Below are 17,431 nucleotides of genomic sequence, written 5' to 3'. Positions count from 1 at the left end.
CCCTCTGCTCCTCCCGTCTTGCATCCTCCCCAGCCCAAGGGCAGCGGGCAGCAGGAAGGTGTCGTCCTACTCCAGAGGAGCACTGCCCTCATCTACAGAGACAAGAAAAGAGTTTTTATTTCCTGCCATTGAACGGGAGCCAAATGAGACTAAAGCACGCCTCCTAAAGGCTATGGTGGAGTTGAAGTGTCAGCGTTCACCCCAAGATCAGCCCACGCGAGACATGCCTCTTCTTCCTCCCTTACTTCAGCCCCACTGCCCGCTCTCTCCTGATGGCTGGCATCCCTCCTGCTCTGACCAGCCGCTGTCTCTGAGCCACACTGAAGCACTTCTGAGCAGAAGCCCTCTTCAGAAAGGGGAAAAAAAAAATAAATATATATATATATTCCAGCCTTTGAGCCATGCTTTTAATATTTCATCTTTCTTTTTCTGCCAGAAGAAAGTAAATTCCTTATGCCAGCTGGGCTGCAATTGCACCACCACATCTCTCTGCCTCAGACAGCCCTGGCTGCCAGCCCCTCCAGGCAGATGGCAAATGCAAGGCTCATATCCCCTCCACACACCCATTTCTGCTCCCGCGTCCCTCAGCAGCGGTCAGGCGGAGGGGTGGCCACGCAGCTGGCAGCACAGCAGGGATAAAGGCACCGAGGGGCTGGGGAGGGCTGGGCAGGCTGCCTAGGAACCACAAAATCCAAGACAGATCCAAGTATTGCAGAGGAGCCCCGCACCGAGCTCCACAGGGCTACCCAGACGCCTCAGTGGACCCACTCGTGTGGAAGAACTTGTCTGGGAGAGGTGACAGGTCAGCAGTCACCAGGTCACGCTGAGTGACATCTGTCAATCACTACTATCAAGCTCTGTCTTAAAGCCATCCCACCCCCACAGAAGCTATCCATCAAGCATCATCTGTGTCAAGGCAGTTTTTATTTTAAATTTAACGTCTGTAAAGTATTTTGGCTTTAAATTATTCCGCAGACTCAGTTCAGCAGCGCTTCCCTGTCTAGACAGAACAATCTTGTTGTCAGTGAAACAGATTCACCCTGACATCCCCGTGGCGTGCGGTGATGCGGTTGCTATTTTGTAGAAAGGAAGAGAGCTAAAAAGCTCTTTCTCTTACGGTTTTGAAACGCGATTCCTGTCCGTTCAACTTCAAACAAACACCTCAATAAATAATCCTGTCATCTTTGATTTGATCTCTCTCTCTATTAGGAAGCGGGATGGATGGAGAAAGGGGGAATGGCTCAGCGTCTGTGGGATCCGGCATCTCCCAGCGCTGCTTGCAGCATGCCTGCCCTCCTGGAAGAGGGGGATTCCCTCCTCTCCTGCTCCAGCTTTTAAATTCACCTGCTTCGGCTCTCTCCTCCAGGCTCCAGAGGACTGGAGTTTGGAGATCTCGTGGTACCCCTCTGTGACACCGAGGTCCCTGCTCCCAAAACCAGACCTGCCTGATCCTCCACGGCTGCAGGACAAGGCTCAGATGACTGGCAGGGAGATGCAGGAGAGGCGTCAGTAGCCTGAAAGAGACATTAAAGCAAGTCAAAATACATTTTGCATATCAGCTTTGCCCCCAGGTCTCTGCCAGCATGAAAGACTACAAATGCTTCCTCTGTAATTAAAAAAAGCACTTCTCTCCCTTGTGACTAACCTGCACCAAGGCAAAGGTAAATCAGAGCGAGCGCTGGGCAGCATCTCGCGTCTAGTGAGCCCCGCTGTAGCCTGCAGTACTTGGAGAGGGAAGACAGCCTGATCAAACCAAAAATAATATCATTCCCTTTTTGCTCTGCCAGTGACAGATCCTTGATGTCTGCAGTCAGAAGTAACAAACACCAGTTGGGGATCTTTTCATCTCCTCTCCCGATAACGCGGCCGCCTGCCTGTCCAACCCGCGGCACGGCAGCAGGGAGGCGATATCTGCCTCGTGCGAGGCATCCCCCACCCGGGCATCGCCCAGGGCAAACGCACAGCCCCCAAAACTAAGCCCATGAAAAGCTGGTTAGACATACTCAATCACGCAGGAACAGCGGGGTCCTCCGTCGCAGCAGGTTGAAGATCAGGAGCTCAGCCCCAAGGATGGCTCTTGAGGGTGCCCGCGGTGAGGTGGGGATGGAGAAGAGCCTGAATGCGCCAACAGGCACATCTACAGGGTGGCAAAGGGCCACGTTACACAGCTGATTTTATTCCCCAAGTGCCTACAGACTTCCAGGAGCTGCCCAGTTCAAAGCAGACTGTATCAGCACACCTGCATTAACATTTAATCCCAGTGCCAGAGCATCACGCAATAAATTCGCTGTAAATGTTCTAGACAGAGACACTTGCCTCTAAATATTCAAGCAGAAAAATGCCTCTATACATTTAAATAGCAAAAAATGAAATCAGGAAGCAAGGAGGACTTGCTCTTTGCACAGGCACTGCCATCCGGCACTGTAACACAAGGGAGCTGCCTCGGGCCACCGCACACTGCTTTCCTACCCTCCACGAGATTTATAACCTCGTGGGTTCATCCCCCTTCTGACCTCCATGGCGATATTAACCCACTCCACAAAAATGATCAGAAATCCACCCATCCCAGCAGCAAACCGGCTCTGCCCAGTAGGAAAACCCTGCCCGCGTGCCTGCTTCTGCCGGTGCAAGCCCGGGTGTGCGAGAGCCACCAAAGCTGCTCCTCCGGAGCGGCCACCAGCACGTCCACCACCGCGCAGCCGGGAACTGCGGCGCAGCAGATGGGCCAGGGATCCAGAGGGGCAAAGCGGTGGAAGATTTCATCGTCCGAGAGATGGGCCGTGCAGAATCAGACCGAAGGACCGACTGTACCAAGGAAAACAGCACCAGGAAAGCGTAGGAAGTAGCATACGGATAGCGGCCCTTGCCCAGGTGCATTGAGATCATCTTCCACAAGATTCTCCCCAGCCGTATAACCTGATGCCCTTAGCTGGCCGGAGAGAGTCCTGCAGCGGCAAGTTCCACCTTGTGTCTCCTCCTTTCCCTGCTAGTATTATTTTACCTGCTCATTGATTCAGCCAGAAGGTTTTGCCCTAGGTCTGGGGGACCAGCCGTTGCTCTTTTGATCAAACCTGTTATCTTGAGCATCTGCTCCCTGTTGACGGGGATCTGAGCCAGCTTTCTGGGAAGGCACCTTCTTCTCTCCTCACCCCCTCCACCCACGCATGCACCAGCCCTGTTGATGCCCAGATGTGTAAAAAAAACGGAGTCACAGCACCAGCTGAGCATTTACTGTCCTCCTGAGATGGAGAGCGTTAACGCAGGGGCTGAACTGGGGGCGGGGGAGCGAAGTGCTGAAAAATGATGCACGCAATGCCTCATTATCGCATCCTTAATAGCCCTGAAATTGCTATGAGGGCCTCTGTCATTTCTCCTCCCCCCCGTGTCACAAGGAGCCCTTCCCGTCTGTCTCGGCAGCAGGGCCTGGTTTCCTCAGCAGAGCTGCTGCCCATCCAAGCAGACAGGGCACCTCAACGCTTGCAGCCAGCATCTCTGCGTCAGGCTTTCTTTCCTCCGAGGAACCACAGAAGAAGAGCCACGCCAGCTCTGCTCAGCACATCTGCTCTAAATCGACTCCGGGAGGGCCCCGCTGCCCTCAGGCATCCAAATTTTACTCCTACACCCTGCTACTGCCCTCCCCAGCGAGAGGCAGACCGTGCCTCAGTTTCCCTGCCTGTATGAAAGAGTTGTAACATCTCCCACCCACCCCTGTAAAGATCTTTTGCTTTTCATTTTTGTTGTGCACTCAGAGCTTCACTTGTAGGTTTTGGGGAATTTTCAGCCAGTTCAGAGGTGCTAATGGCACTTCCAAGGTCACCCAACATCTGGGCTACAGCTCTGCTCAGGCGTATTTTCAAGCACAAGTCAACGCATCATCCTGGATGTCCTTATGCTCTCTCCAGTGGGAGAGGAGTGTGGACACCGACCGCCTTGCTCTGGCCAGGTCTCCTCCAAAAACACACCAAACAACTCAGTTCTCCATCAAGGGAGAGATGCTCTAGATACAGGTTTGATCAAAGGAGCAATTGCTGGTTCCCCAGACCTGGGGCAAAAATCTTCTCACTGAATTAAAGAGCTGGTAAAATAATAGCGTCGGGTAAAGAAGGTGGCACAAGGCAATAGCAGGTCCTAGGTCAGCATGGAGGCATTTACTACTACTACTACTACAGAGCTGGTGGTTGCACCTTTAAGCATTGCATCCCAGTTCCACTTTTCATGACACCTGCGCTGAAGGTATTTGATGACTCCCAAGAAATGCCAAGCCAAGAAGCTTTGAAGACCTACTGAACTGCCTTTTTAAGAGGCAAGGGACATGTGCACCTAATCCAGACTTAAAACTAATGATTTAATTTACCTTAGGAGAAGCAAGCCAGCATAAATTAATATCTCCCAGTAGTATAACATAAGCATGTTTTATCTGGAGATTATGTTGATTAAATCATCAAGTGCCATAATCTTCCCTTCCTACCTCAATAAGATGGGGAAAGAAAAAAAGCCTAAAAATATAGATATAGCCTTCTAAGCCACAGGAGGGAAGTACACATTCATCTCCAAGCACTCTCCTCACTCGCTCGAGCATGCACACAAGACTCCCCACCCTGGAAGAAGCTGTTCCAGCTGGTGTGGTACTAAGAGGTAAAAACGAAGCTACGTGTTCAGAATTGAAGAGGTGCCAGGAGACGGAGGCTGGAGGAGCTTAGAGGCACTATAGGAGTTACACTTAGGGGCTTTCACTCTGCAAATGTAACTGAAGAAATTAGATCAGACTTCTCAAGGCTATATTTCTGCTTTCAGGATATAAGATACAAGGCCATTAGCCACGCAAGCTGGAAATTCGAGTGGCTTAGATCCACCACGCACGGAGACAATGCCTTGGCAGAAGGGGAAAACACAGAAGCCCATTTAAAAGGTCTTCCTCCCACCTCCCTAATCTCATTTCTGCTTGTTCCTACCTCTTTCGCTCTACGCTGAAACGAAAGACTAAGCCACCCACCTTGATGAATCAACAAGACCTACCTTGACTTTTTCCAGCAGAGTTATCACCTGCTGAGGGTGGTTTTTCAGACAAAGCCTATTCCTGTGGGACTCGGGCTGCAAACACTTTTCTACAGCTTTCTGCCAGGTAATCACGCATAGGCACTTCACATTTAATGGCTTTGTCTGCTGGCTGTTTGGATTGCATGTGGAGTGCTCTAGAGCCCTTGGGCAGGGCACTTGAGAAGCACAACACCTTTTATTTAAAGCCAATTCAAAACCACAGTGGTGAGTTTGAAAGCTTCCCTGGAGAATGACAAAGGATCTTGTTAAGCTTGTGGCAGAAGAGAAGGGGTCCAAGGCCAAAAAAAAATCCCTACAACACAAAGCTCCCCCTGAAAAGCAAACTGTAAACACCATTTATACGGACCCCTGACACCAATAACAGGTCTCCAGCAAGCAATCTGTATTTACAAGGCCAAACCTCAACGCAAACAACATTGACTCACCCTCTTAGCCCGTTGTTACACAATTCGGCATTAGTGTTTATTAAATGAGTGGATTTTGCAAAGGAAAGGCAATTAACAGATGTAGTTTTATTTGCTTATTGGAAAGTTGGGACAAGCAACAAGCTTCTGCCAGCAGTGCTGAGCACAGGCTGCGGCAACCGCAGTCCCCTGCCTCAATTTCCTCATAAATGGAATAATTACTCTGCTGTTGTAAAAGCTTGGAAGCCTTCAGAAGAGAAACAGCATTATCTGGAAAATTACTTTAATACCAAAATGAAGTTATCAAGAGGAACACCATGTCCAGTGTCTCATGCAGAAAACACATCTGCATTCAAATACCCTGCCCCTGCAAGGGAAGAAAAAAAAATAAATATATATATATATGGATGGTGTAAAGGAACCACAGTTTCAGGTTCTGCAAGGAGGCATTTTCTCAGCAAGAGTTTCTCTCAGAGAGGAGAGACAGTGTGCTGACTTGCAGCCTCACAAATCTGGAAGCCGCAAGAAGCCTCCTGACTTTTTTTTTTCATTATTCATTTCTGTGGTCCTTTAAACCTGCATGATGATTCTGAGCAGAGGATGGTGTGTTTCTTTCCTTGAACACCTTTGAAATTAAAACTCAGACCCACGCCCTTTTCTCATCTAGAAGCAAACCACCTAGTCTTACCATATAAAAGTGACTTCCCTAAAATGATTCAGGTTAAGGAATGTAATTTCGGAACAATTCTTCATATCCTTCTGATGTCATTTTACAGTAGAAATAACCTATTCTGACCCTCTCCCTCTGCCAGTGTCTCTGCCTTCCCAGCTGCGAACGGCACCTCCCTTCTGGGCTTTGTACCTCTTCAGTTCAATTAACAGGGTCCTCAAAAGGCTGAGGACTTCATTACTTCTAAATGAAACATCCTCAAACACACTAATGCCACTTGTCTTCTTCAGGACCCTGGTTCCAGACAAGACTGACATTTTGACAGCACCTTCACACTCATTTTCCCCAAGCAAATGCACCATTACACAAAGTTTAATTTTTAGGATGGCTGGAAAATCTCTCCCTCTAAGTAAACATTAGACAAACATCTATATGCTGCATGGAATTGCACGTCAAACCACTCAATAAAAGCAACTTATCTGCCAGGAACAAGCCTGACAAATCCTTGGTACAGATGCCTTTTCTCCCCCCACTTTAAATTGTACACGGAGTCCTCAAAGTCTAGAGGAAAGGAGGGGTTTCCACTCATCGATCAGCCTCAGCCAGCCAGCACCGTCTCTATTTGTGCTTCACCCTCCCTGCTGAGACAGCTGCCTTTGGAAAGGAGGATTTTGAGAACAGATACAGAGAAAAGCATTACACAAAAGACACGGAGGTTGCTTCACCTCTGCCCTCAGCCCCAGAGCTTGAGGTGCACCGGGAGAGCGAGCGCTGCCTGCAAACACCACCTTTGCCATGGTTCCTTCTCTCAAAATAGCAGACAGCCCTGCAGGCAGCGCAGACCCAGAGAGGATGCTCAGCTCCTCGGTGACACCGGCCATTGGATTCACATCATTCGGCTGGTGCTCATTCACAGCGGTTCATTCTTTCCTAGGGAGAAAATTCGATTGAGGGACTTGCTCCTTACTTCAGTGATCCCAACAGACGAGACCTACAAGTGTTTGCTTTTTTTTTTTTTTTTTTTTTTTTTTTTAAATACGTTCCCCCTCTCCCCAAGCTGGAAGCAGAAAGCCTTCACAGCAGATCAAAGCCCACAGATGTCAGCCAGCTTTTCTTCCTTGCTTTTGCAAGCCTTTAGCTCCATGATGCCCTGGGAAAGCCCAAGGTTGTAGGCAGAAAGCCCATCATCCCCAGCAAGATGAACTTAATTGCCTCTAGCTAGTGAGTTCCAGCTTGGAGGGAGAGATCCTCCTTTCCAGGGAGCTCAGGCCCTCTGAGCTCTCTCACACAAAACCCTTCTGGTAGAATCTTCACAGGCACTGTCATTCCATACTCAACATCCTGCACGAGCAAATGATTAATTATCCCCAGCAACTTGCCATCTGTCAGCTGATCACCGACAGATCTGATTAACAGACCATCCCCATGTTCTCCACCTACTGCAAAGGAAAACACGTTCTCTTCCAATAGTTTATGCTAACACATTTTTACTTGAGATTCGCAACCAGCCTCTCACAGTCAACTACCAAATGTAGCTGATTAGCAGTAACTCATTATGCAGAATTCTTCTGGTCACCTGTCCTGGACTAAGCCTTAGCCTGTCCAGCTGGATGGAGAAGAGACAAGAGGGTAATGCTGAAGAAGAGCTTATGTGCGGAGAGGTATAGATGAAGTTCTGACATAGCTGAAACCCTAGAGCAAAACCTTGAGGAAGATTAAGTTGCCCTAAAGCCCCGAGTATAAGCTAAGTTAAGGAAAGAGAAGGGCATTTCTAGCTGAATAACGGACACAGTGCTCAGTCTTTGGCAGATCGCTGCACCCCTATTCCTCAAGCCTCCCCAACTGAGCAATCAAGTACGTTCTTATTTACTTCTCTCTGTAGAAACCTTCGAGATTTGCATATCAAAAACACTCTAGGGGTAAAATCACTGCCAAGACAGGCAGCAGCAGGCACTGGATGCCCTTCACAGCACTGACCATGTGGGAAAGCAGGATGCTCTTGCACTGACGTTGGCTTCTCCCACCCGTTCTGCTCAGCAGCAGTCAAGATTGCCGCAGCAACAGGGGACAACAGGAGAAGGAGGAGAAAAATACTTCTCTAGAACATATTTGGTTGCTTTTTAGTGGATTGACATAAGAGAGTTCATTTATAAATACATCAGGAGCACGTTGGTGTGAAATTGGAAATGCGAGCGGATGGCAGCAGGGTGAGCAAAGTACATGGGGTGAGGAGAATGAAAAACGCAGGTTCACCTGAGCGAGGTGCAGATTGAGAGCCCTGCGGGAGAACGCAAGATCTCAGCGCTAATCAACTCCATCGATCGAGCAAAAGAAACCCTTTTCCCTAATGCAAACAGCTTCGTGGATACTTGCCTCCACGCCGCCACGGGGCCCGAGGAGCCTTCTGCCTCCAAAACGCCCACCGTCACGTGCAGGCACCACGCGGCCGAGCCGCAGCCTTCAGCTTTCCCCTCGGGAAGGGAAAGACCACCGTGCCGGTGCTCACAACAGGCTGCTCCGCTTCCAGCGCCGCCACCGCTCCGCTTCCAGCGCCGCCACCGCTCCGTCAGCCCAGCCACGTAACGAGACAGTAAACAGGGACAATAAGGTCATGCAGGAGACAGAGGTCTTCCCCAAAACAATTTAAGCGGCTCATTAAACCATTTAATAGCGCAGGAGCGGCACTGACACCATGCTGTAGCGTTTCGTTTCCTTTGTAATAACGTCCCAGAAGACTCGGGCATTTAGCTCCAGCGCTAAGCGGCACCTCAAGAGCCTCGTCAGGAGCCAGAGAGGGCAGCTCATCCTGAAAAAACACAGAAGGTAACAACCCCCGTCTTGGAAGAAAAGCGAGGCTTTCCGCATGCTCTGATGATGACGGCTGGGTTGAGCACCCAGCGAGCAACCAGGGGGGCACAAATCACCCTCACCAACCTTCACCGCACCCCGCTACAGGAGGGGCATCGGCAGGCATTCAAGAGACAAACCTGCTCACTAAAAAACTACTCGGGGGAAGCGGGGTGAGTTAAGCAAGCACTTTCAGATAAGCAATAACTGCATTTTTGCGATTCTGTTGGAGAATACTGTAGCAAGGCACAAGCACCTGATGAGGTCACAGGACCAGCAGACCTCCTTGGTCCGAGGGATCACATCCTGCAATCCCCAGTGATAAACCAAGTACGCAGAACCCACCTGGCCACACACACCACGTTCTTCATCTGAGACACCGCACTAGTTCATCAAGGTATTTATCAATAAAAAGATGGAGAAGCAGTGAAAATGCTCGCTATAATAAATTAACAGGAAAAAAAAAAAGAAAAATGTAGCAACGCCTCAAAATTTAATATACAGCAACAACTTTGAAACAGGGTGCTGTAACAAGGCACAATCAGTTGGCTGAAAGAGCGAGAAGACAACTGCCTCTTCTGGGCTTGTGCCTCTGTGCAGTTGACTGGCTGTATCCATTAATTAGATCCCCGTTACACAGGTGGGAAACGCACCCATCAGAAGCACCTTACCGCTCTGTCATTCAGCCCAGGAATATGACAGATACAACAAAGAACTCAGGCGTAATCGAGATGGAATACCTCTCAGGCACCCTGATGGAAAGGGAAAAACCCTCAAAAAAAAAAAAAGCTCAGAGGTCTTGCAGATTAATACCTTTAGTTACATCAAACAGTAAACAGGAACTGGCATGCCTTGTGAAGGCTACAGCCAGTATTTAAGGTTGTTCACATCCACTACAAAGTAATTGTTGATACGTTCCCTAAGGTCTTTAGCACTTGGGTAGCAGAGGTCGGGCACATGCAGAAGACACTGCGACAAGGCAGTCCAGAACACGTGCTGCTGAATCCTTCACGCTCCTTTTGGCTCTCAAAGTACTTCAGACCAATTTAAACCCTTAGACTTTTTTGAGAAAGCCAGACTTGGAACAGAGAGGTGCCAAACCTTGGCTAAATGGTCTAGAAACTCCTCCCTACACTAATCCCAGCCATCCCCTCCAAGAACTGCTCGCCCATCGGTCTTCCCACAAGCTGGACCTCCCTTGCCCAGACACACCACAGCAGCGGTCCAGGGAAGAAAGCACCAACACCGCAGCTCTGCATCCCACAACATCTGCCAAATACTCATCTCCACAAGCAAACACCTCTATCTCGTCGTATGGATGAAATCCTCAGCAAGCAAAGCCTTGCTGCGGCAGAGCCACTCATTGGATTGCCGGCCAGTTGTCCCTTCCTTGGGATGACGTTTTTCCATCTTCAGGCAGAGACCAGAGGACAGACACTTTACTTATGTGTTTTGCCCAGACTTTCAAAGCTCTCCTCAAAATTGTTATTTCAATGAAAGAGGAAACAAATCAATAGTTTTGAATTCTATTGGGGTGAACAAGACCGATAGCCTCAGCCAGGGCTCGCAACTGTCCTGCCAGCTTCGCCACATTATTTCTCTTTCCTGAACCGCAGAACTTCATACTTGGTACAAAATGAGACGTAACCAATACTTCAGTGCTGAAATACTATCCCAGAGCATGCATCCCTGGGTCCCAAGTTACACGTGAAACTCTTTTGCCATGTCTTATGGTCTTCAGGACAGTCTTAAACCAAGGGGTTTAGCAATTCCCAATTTCAATGGATGAGATTTTTTTAATACCACAGAAATCCTTATTAGAATATTTGCCTTGCGTGTTTATATTAATTTTGTGCAACTATGTTATGTGATTTAGTATCATTAGTATTCAGAGTTTTCCCCATTACCTGATGCCTCATGATGTACGAGGTTTGGAACATTGCTTCCTAATCACATTAGAAAAAAAACGTTCATGTGACTGTTACTTACCATTACTAAAGTCTAGTTCATGGGCAAAAGGATATTTCTTCCCCCAAATGAATAATTCTTCAGTATGCTGACATGATCAGCAGCTACCTTCAACTATTTGTTTCAACAGAAATCAATTGTTTGTCAGACATCCACTACCTCCCTGAAAAAAAAAAAAAAAAGAAAGAAAAAAACCACAAAAACCTCCACCTACCTTTTAATTTTATGAAGCAAGCAGACATGGAGCTACGTCCATGTGTCCTGAGCCAACCACTCTCCAAACCCATGCTCAGTCAGTGCAATCAATCTGTTCACTTTGACACCTTTCAGTCACCAATTCCAAACAGGATTTAAACCACCAAGCAGAAACCTTGATTTAAGACACCGATTTTAACATTGATGTGCGTTTGTTTTATTTTCATTAAAGATCATTAGCTTTCATTAACTGGGACAGTCACTCAAATAGCAGAGATCTGCAGGCAATCATCACTGTCAAAAGAATCCTCACTCAAAAATAAAGGAACATTAATAAAGTGAAATGAAAAGATTTGGGGCAGAAAACGTGGATGCAAATTAGAACTAAATGAAAAATGACAAAGCTACCTTAGGCATATGGGACAACTGATAGATTTCAAATTTAAGACTGATTAAATAAATCAGTAGCTGTTTTTAGGGGCTTGGATCTCTTGGTTCCAAAACCCTAAAAATTACTGGTTTTGCTCAAAGCATTGCTATTTTAGAACCAAAGGATGAAGTAACTCTTCCTGTATTGCTGTTCAGTGTCTCATTTATGTGAAGGAAGTTTAGACACCCATCCTGCTTATATATACACCATTGAAAATATTTTACATTTATGTCTTTTGTCACCTAAATGTTATTTAAACTTTGGTCCCAGGGGACAAGGTTTCTGAGCCACTCTTCCCTGCCCCTATTCCTTAACATCTGATCAGAGGGGGGAAAAAAAACCCCCAAAACCTTTTGTGGTGTTTTTTTGGCTGTCGGTGAAGTAATATAAATCCAAACTGTTCTTTACGCACATTCATTAACTAAACTGAAATCAAGAATATTTCAGAGAAAAGCACTCATGCATAAAAAGGAAGACTCTAAATACCAGCATTGACTCCACTGTATATTATGAGATATACTTGGGCATCCCAAATTCGAGCTACTGATAAGTGTTAAAGGTGTTTCCCAAATTCAGCACAGCATTAGAATAGTGGAATTCTTTTACTGAATGAAATGTGAAGTTCCAGTGATAATGGGTTTTCAATAAATCACAGAAAAATGGAAATAATCATTCTTTTGTTTTCTAAACAGTTTAACAGATTTTTTAGAATTGGACAAACTAAAACTGATTAACAGCAAACCTTAAATACCCATTCAGATTTTCTTAATCATTTGACATTTGCCGTTTACTTCTGTGGAACAAGAACCCAAAATGTGTGTTAAATTTTCTCTTTCTGAAGGAGGAAGGACCTCAGTTATTCACAAAGGTCACAGCAATTTCTTGCTCTTTTAGGCTTTATTTTCATAAGTGGCCTGGGAATGTACAAGAAATTACTAACAATCAAGACTTCTGTTGTTAAATTACTTTGTCTCTACAAAATTCCAGACAAAGCACATGAGCTAAAAAAAGACAATTTATTTTATTAGCATTCATTCTAGGAAAAAGCCTCTTTTGAAACCTTTCAGTGAGTATGATGTCAAAAAGCCACTGGAAGTTGGTTCACTGATCTGGCTTCCTGTCCATTTCAACATCTAATGGCGGGGAGGGGTGCAGGGGAAGAATCTTTTTCATTTTGCACTTGACCAACATCACAGCCCGTTTCTCAAGCCAATGAAAAAAAATGCTTAATACAAGTTAACAGCCAACTACAATTTAACCCTCAATAAAAGTCTACTTTTGGCAGAATGTTCACCTTTCTTTAAAATTACTATAACTGGGAGTTCAAACCATTTCTTAAATTTATTTTAAATGCTGTTCATGAGGATTAAATCTTTTCATACCTGTAGCAAAGCCATTTCTGTTCACTGAGGGTTTGAATTCTTCCAAGAGACTGATGTTAGACAGGCAAATAGCAGACAGAAAAGCCAATTTTCTCTTAGAATTTAAGCAAGACCTTGTCCATCTCCTTGAGTAACTTGTCTCCATTTTTCCAACCAGTGGCAGGAAATCTTCATTTCTACAGCTGATGTCTATACTCTTGATCTCCACATGCGTCATCCTCACCATAACACATTTTGAGCATCCTTCTAGGATTAAAAAATGTACTGCTTCCCTGAGTGCACAACAAGGCACTGCATTTTTATCATTTCCAGCCTTGTAAATGGCACAGGCCATTACAGAAGAGCTGCTTGAGAAAACAGGATACAATATTCATGTACTTTGTTAGAGGAGATAAATCTACATTTTATGGTGATCAACTAAGGCAAGAAAGACTTTCATTTCATTAAATTAAGAAACTAAGGATGAAGCAGCCTTAAAAGAAAATACCTTCAGTGTAGTAGTTAAATTTGAGCACATAGGGCTACAAGCCCACACTCGGGACTGTCAAAAGCAGAAACTACAGTTCACAGGTTGATCCAGGAGCACTGGGCAAGGAACTCTGACAGAAGGAAGTCGTACAAACCTCACACATGCTTCTTGAAGATCCAAGATTGTCGTGAAAGAGTAGAGTAGGAGTCTGAGATTGAGTTTTGGCAACTTCCCTGCTGAAGCACTGCCCTGAATCAGTATCAGTTTATGTAATCCATCTCCCCGGTCAATACAACAGTACACTTAAATTTCTTCCTTCCCACCCTGACTGCTCCCTGTCCTCATTCTTAGTTTGTTTTTCACCACTAGAACTTGCAGTCCAAGGCTACGCTCCTTGATTACCTGCACCAACACAAGATGACTCCTTATGATAACAGTAACCTTTTCAGCACAGCAGTGTCCACAGGGGGGGGTTACAGAAGAGGGAAATGGTGCAACAGTCCCACAGGTATCCGCTTCCAGAAGACTCTTCAAATTCTGAGTAGGCTGCGAACTAGAAGCGTGTGTCCCATCCCATCACCCCCCCCAACACCCTCCCTAACCCCTGCAATTTAAGACCACAGCCCATGGGAAGACAGTCTTTTGGCTGCAAGAGCAGCTATTCTTTCCCCCCTTCTGCCAAGGAACAGGGATGGTGAGCAGATGTTGGTGGTTGTGATTAAGATGTGGAATCAAAGCTATAAAATTAAGCTTACACAATGTGCACCTATACCAGGCCTGGCTCTAAGAGAGCTGCTGCACTTCCACACTTCTACCAATGCCTTTAAAGTTACCCCAAAACAGGTAACATCACAGCAGCAGAGAGATCACCTGCTGTTAGCAGGTTGGCAAGCTATCTCCCCAAAACTGAACCAAAGTTTCCACCTATTTCCACAAACATTTATATTGATAAAACGATATAGGTAGGAAATAAATCCTGCTATTTACTCAGCACTTTTTATTATAAGAACTACGATGTTCATTTTAAGGCTCAGCGACAAATCCTGCTTGGTACATCATCACCTTATTAAAAACCCGTCACACGTGCAGAGAATGCTAAGTTATATTAAGTATGCTGTTAACTTGACAAAATACAGCCTGCTGCTTTCCACCTGACTAACACTGCAGCAAAGATGGCACATTTTCAAGGGGTGGGAAACAAACACCCTCTCCTTTCCTCACCAAGGCTCCAGATCCAGTTGAAACTCTAAACACAGTAAAAATAGGTCTCTCAGCCACAAAGGCAACACATCAGAAACTCAGCCATAACACTCCACTCCAGATCCACATACATACATCAGTTATTGGGATGTGACTGCCACCCAACTGCAGTAAGTAAAAGAAATGGAAACAGTCATTTAAAATACTCCATTTATCCAGATATGAAAGAAAGGCTAGACTGATGCTGAACAAGAAAGCAGTTCAAAAGCAAAACCAAAAGATGCCTCAAAGTGACACATACTGATAAAGGCAGAAATTACAATTTCTTGTCCAGTAATCAAAAGGAGCACAAAGTTCTTTTGCACAGAAGGCAAAGATCTGACAGCATTGCCAGTGCACTGTGTAGTTCGTGCCAATGCAGTCGCACATGGTATTGGTGGTTTCAGCCATCAGCAGAAGAGTGGGAACAGTAAAGGAATGCCAGAGTCAGATCTTTAAACATCTTGGAAAGGAGTACATTAATATCATCACTTAAGCATTTTCACTTGTGCTACTGGAAGGCAAGTGTAGAAACCCAGTGTTATCTCCATTAATTAAAATACCCTACAAAGGGAAACCTTTGAATGACATTTTAGGGAATGAAGGTTTCAGCTATACACTAAAAGCACGTCAATGCTGCTTTCTACTCTGTACCAGGCTTCTTTGGAAGATACAACAGATCCAGTATCTTCTGTCAGCAGGATTCCAGCATGACCTTTTACTCTAAGCATCAGTAAAGAAAATGAAATTTACCTTTCATGTGTCTACACATATGAGTGGTTATACTCATATATATAGTTCATATAGTCTCTCTACCTGCAAAGTCCAGTTAATCCATCCTTTGGTTTATACTCTTCCGCCTATTTCAGGAAACTACTTCAGCAAATAGATATACTCTTTGCTTGTTCATTGAAGGGTTTTTTAATGTGAAGAGAAATGGAAGCTTCTGATTAACCACATGTGACTGCTTAACTACATTAAAATCAACTGGATTTTCAGCAGTTTCTAAGCTGTTCACACTTTCCTAAAAAAGCCTCAGTGCTCAAGTCTTTAAACAGTTCATCCAATAAAGCTGATGTCAAAAACCAGGTATTACAGATGCATCTCTCAGCTGCAGCTGAAAGCTGGCAAGATTAATCTCCTTTTGCCCAACATCCCAAGCCTTGCAAGAAAACAAAACCAGAAAGAACGAATAACCTCAGGTCTTGACAAGCAAAGCTTCTTCCATTGGTCTGATTCAAAACATAAATGTTACGCAGTTTTCAACATACGAGTCCCATCTATGCACCATGAAACCATGATGAAAAAAGTATGATGCAAAGTCTTCTTAAATAGTCACCCAAAATATAAAGAAAGCATACAGAAGCTTGATGCAAAATCCAGAAATAGTCCAGGGCAGTGCTTGGGTATCACTAAAGATTTAAGGACTACTGGGGATTATGTGGCCAGCCACAAACTGTCTTGTAAGAGGTCATGACAGTGTTCTCTGCTGCTAACATGAGTGAACAGACTGCCGCTCCCCGTTAGAGGTTTGACTATCAGTTTAAAAAAAGAAGAAAAAAAAAAAAAGACCAAGGAAGAGCATACAGTCATGCAGCTGATCGTCGACGAATCACAAAAACACCTCGCTGCAGCTGTCCCAGATAGATTCTCATCTTTGTGCTGTCACTGGTTTTCCTCACCCAGATCTGCATGAAAGAAAAAAAAAAAAAAAAGAGGGGGCAGGGAGATATATTGGGGAGAAGAAAGGAAAACCCACAGTAAGCAATACACAGACAAGTAAGTCCAGGTATTCTTATTGTCAGATCTTAACATCTGTTACTCAGGGTACACAAATGATTTAGCTTAATCCCTTCTCCCTCCCCACATTAGGCATTTGCAACCTGAGTAGAAAATAAAGTAAAGTTTCTAACTTTACCACCTTAACTTCCTGCTCAAAACAGTCATCAAGAAAAATTACTCTCTCCAAGCATCATCAGGAAAGCAAGTTTCCTTCTGCTACAATTCACAACAGAACTCTGGCATTAAGCTTTACCTAATCAAGAATAAGTCTCTCTAGATCCACAGATCATAAAATTATCTACCCTGGGATTTGCCCAGACAAGTAACTATTAGTCAAATGAAAAGCTTATTCTGATTTTGTTCAATGAAGCATTTCTCACAATGTATTAAATAAATTGTATGTGAAGATAAAAGGGCCTCTTTTTTAAACACCTGCATGGAAGAATTCACATAACTTGTAGATATACAGTATGTTTCAAAGGAAAAATTGCTGCCATGGAGGCAGCCACTCAGAATTTTTGAAATCACTTTCAAGAAGTTTAGATCCAAATACCCGTACTTTAAAAATCAGATCTGAGCAAATCTCCTGTGCATTTTATCATTCTAATACATTTAAACATATTGAAATAAATGCATGGAAAATAAGAGTTATCCAGCTCTGAGTACTAGAGTATTTTAGGACAGAAGTCCAATATTTCCTACTGCAAAGGATTATAAAGTTAGTGCTGGCATGCGATTTACCCAAAACTTTTTTTTTTTTTCCAGGTATCATATTAGCTATAGGCTTGGCACAGTAGACTGATTTAACTCTATTATTTTAATTATAAATTGACTTCACTAACAGAAACCTTCAATATGAAATACATTTAATGTTTGCCTGCATTTTGTACTTCAGTTATTTCCCCAGAGACATTAAAATCCGTGTTCACTGATAATCATCTCTCTACTGCAACATTTCCAAGAATTTGGTATGTTTTACTAACCAAA

At 44.9% G+C, this 17,431-nt stretch overlaps 1 protein-coding gene across 4 annotated transcripts in view; it reads right to left on the bottom strand.

Moving 5' to 3' along the window:
* Window positions 1–8,734: 8,734 nt before the first annotated feature.
* The window catches only part of SUDS3 (SDS3 homolog, SIN3A corepressor complex component), a 253,181-nt gene continuing 244,484 nt past the window's right edge, over window positions 8,735–17,431 (bottom strand). For 2 of the 4 annotated variants that reach the window (XM_049805551.1, XM_049805549.1), the window contains exon 12: window positions 11,344–16,350. In XM_049805551.1, the coding sequence (XP_049661508.1) occupies window positions 16,252–16,350 (99 nt within the window). In that variant the 3' untranslated portion in view covers window positions 11,344–16,251. Of the gene's footprint in view, window positions 8,939–11,161; window positions 11,318–11,341; window positions 16,351–17,431 lie in introns of those variants that run through there. The other 2 variants (XR_007506699.1, XM_049805550.1) reach the window with 2 other exon arrangements.

The sequence above is a fragment of the Accipiter gentilis genome, chromosome 7 (genome assembly GCF_929443795.1).
Source record: "Accipiter gentilis chromosome 7, bAccGen1.1, whole genome shotgun sequence".
In the NCBI taxonomy this organism is placed as follows: domain Eukaryota; kingdom Metazoa; phylum Chordata; class Aves; order Accipitriformes; family Accipitridae; genus Astur; species Astur gentilis.
Note: the sequence above shows the minus strand (reverse complement) of the source record. Positions and strands in the feature narration are given on the sequence as shown.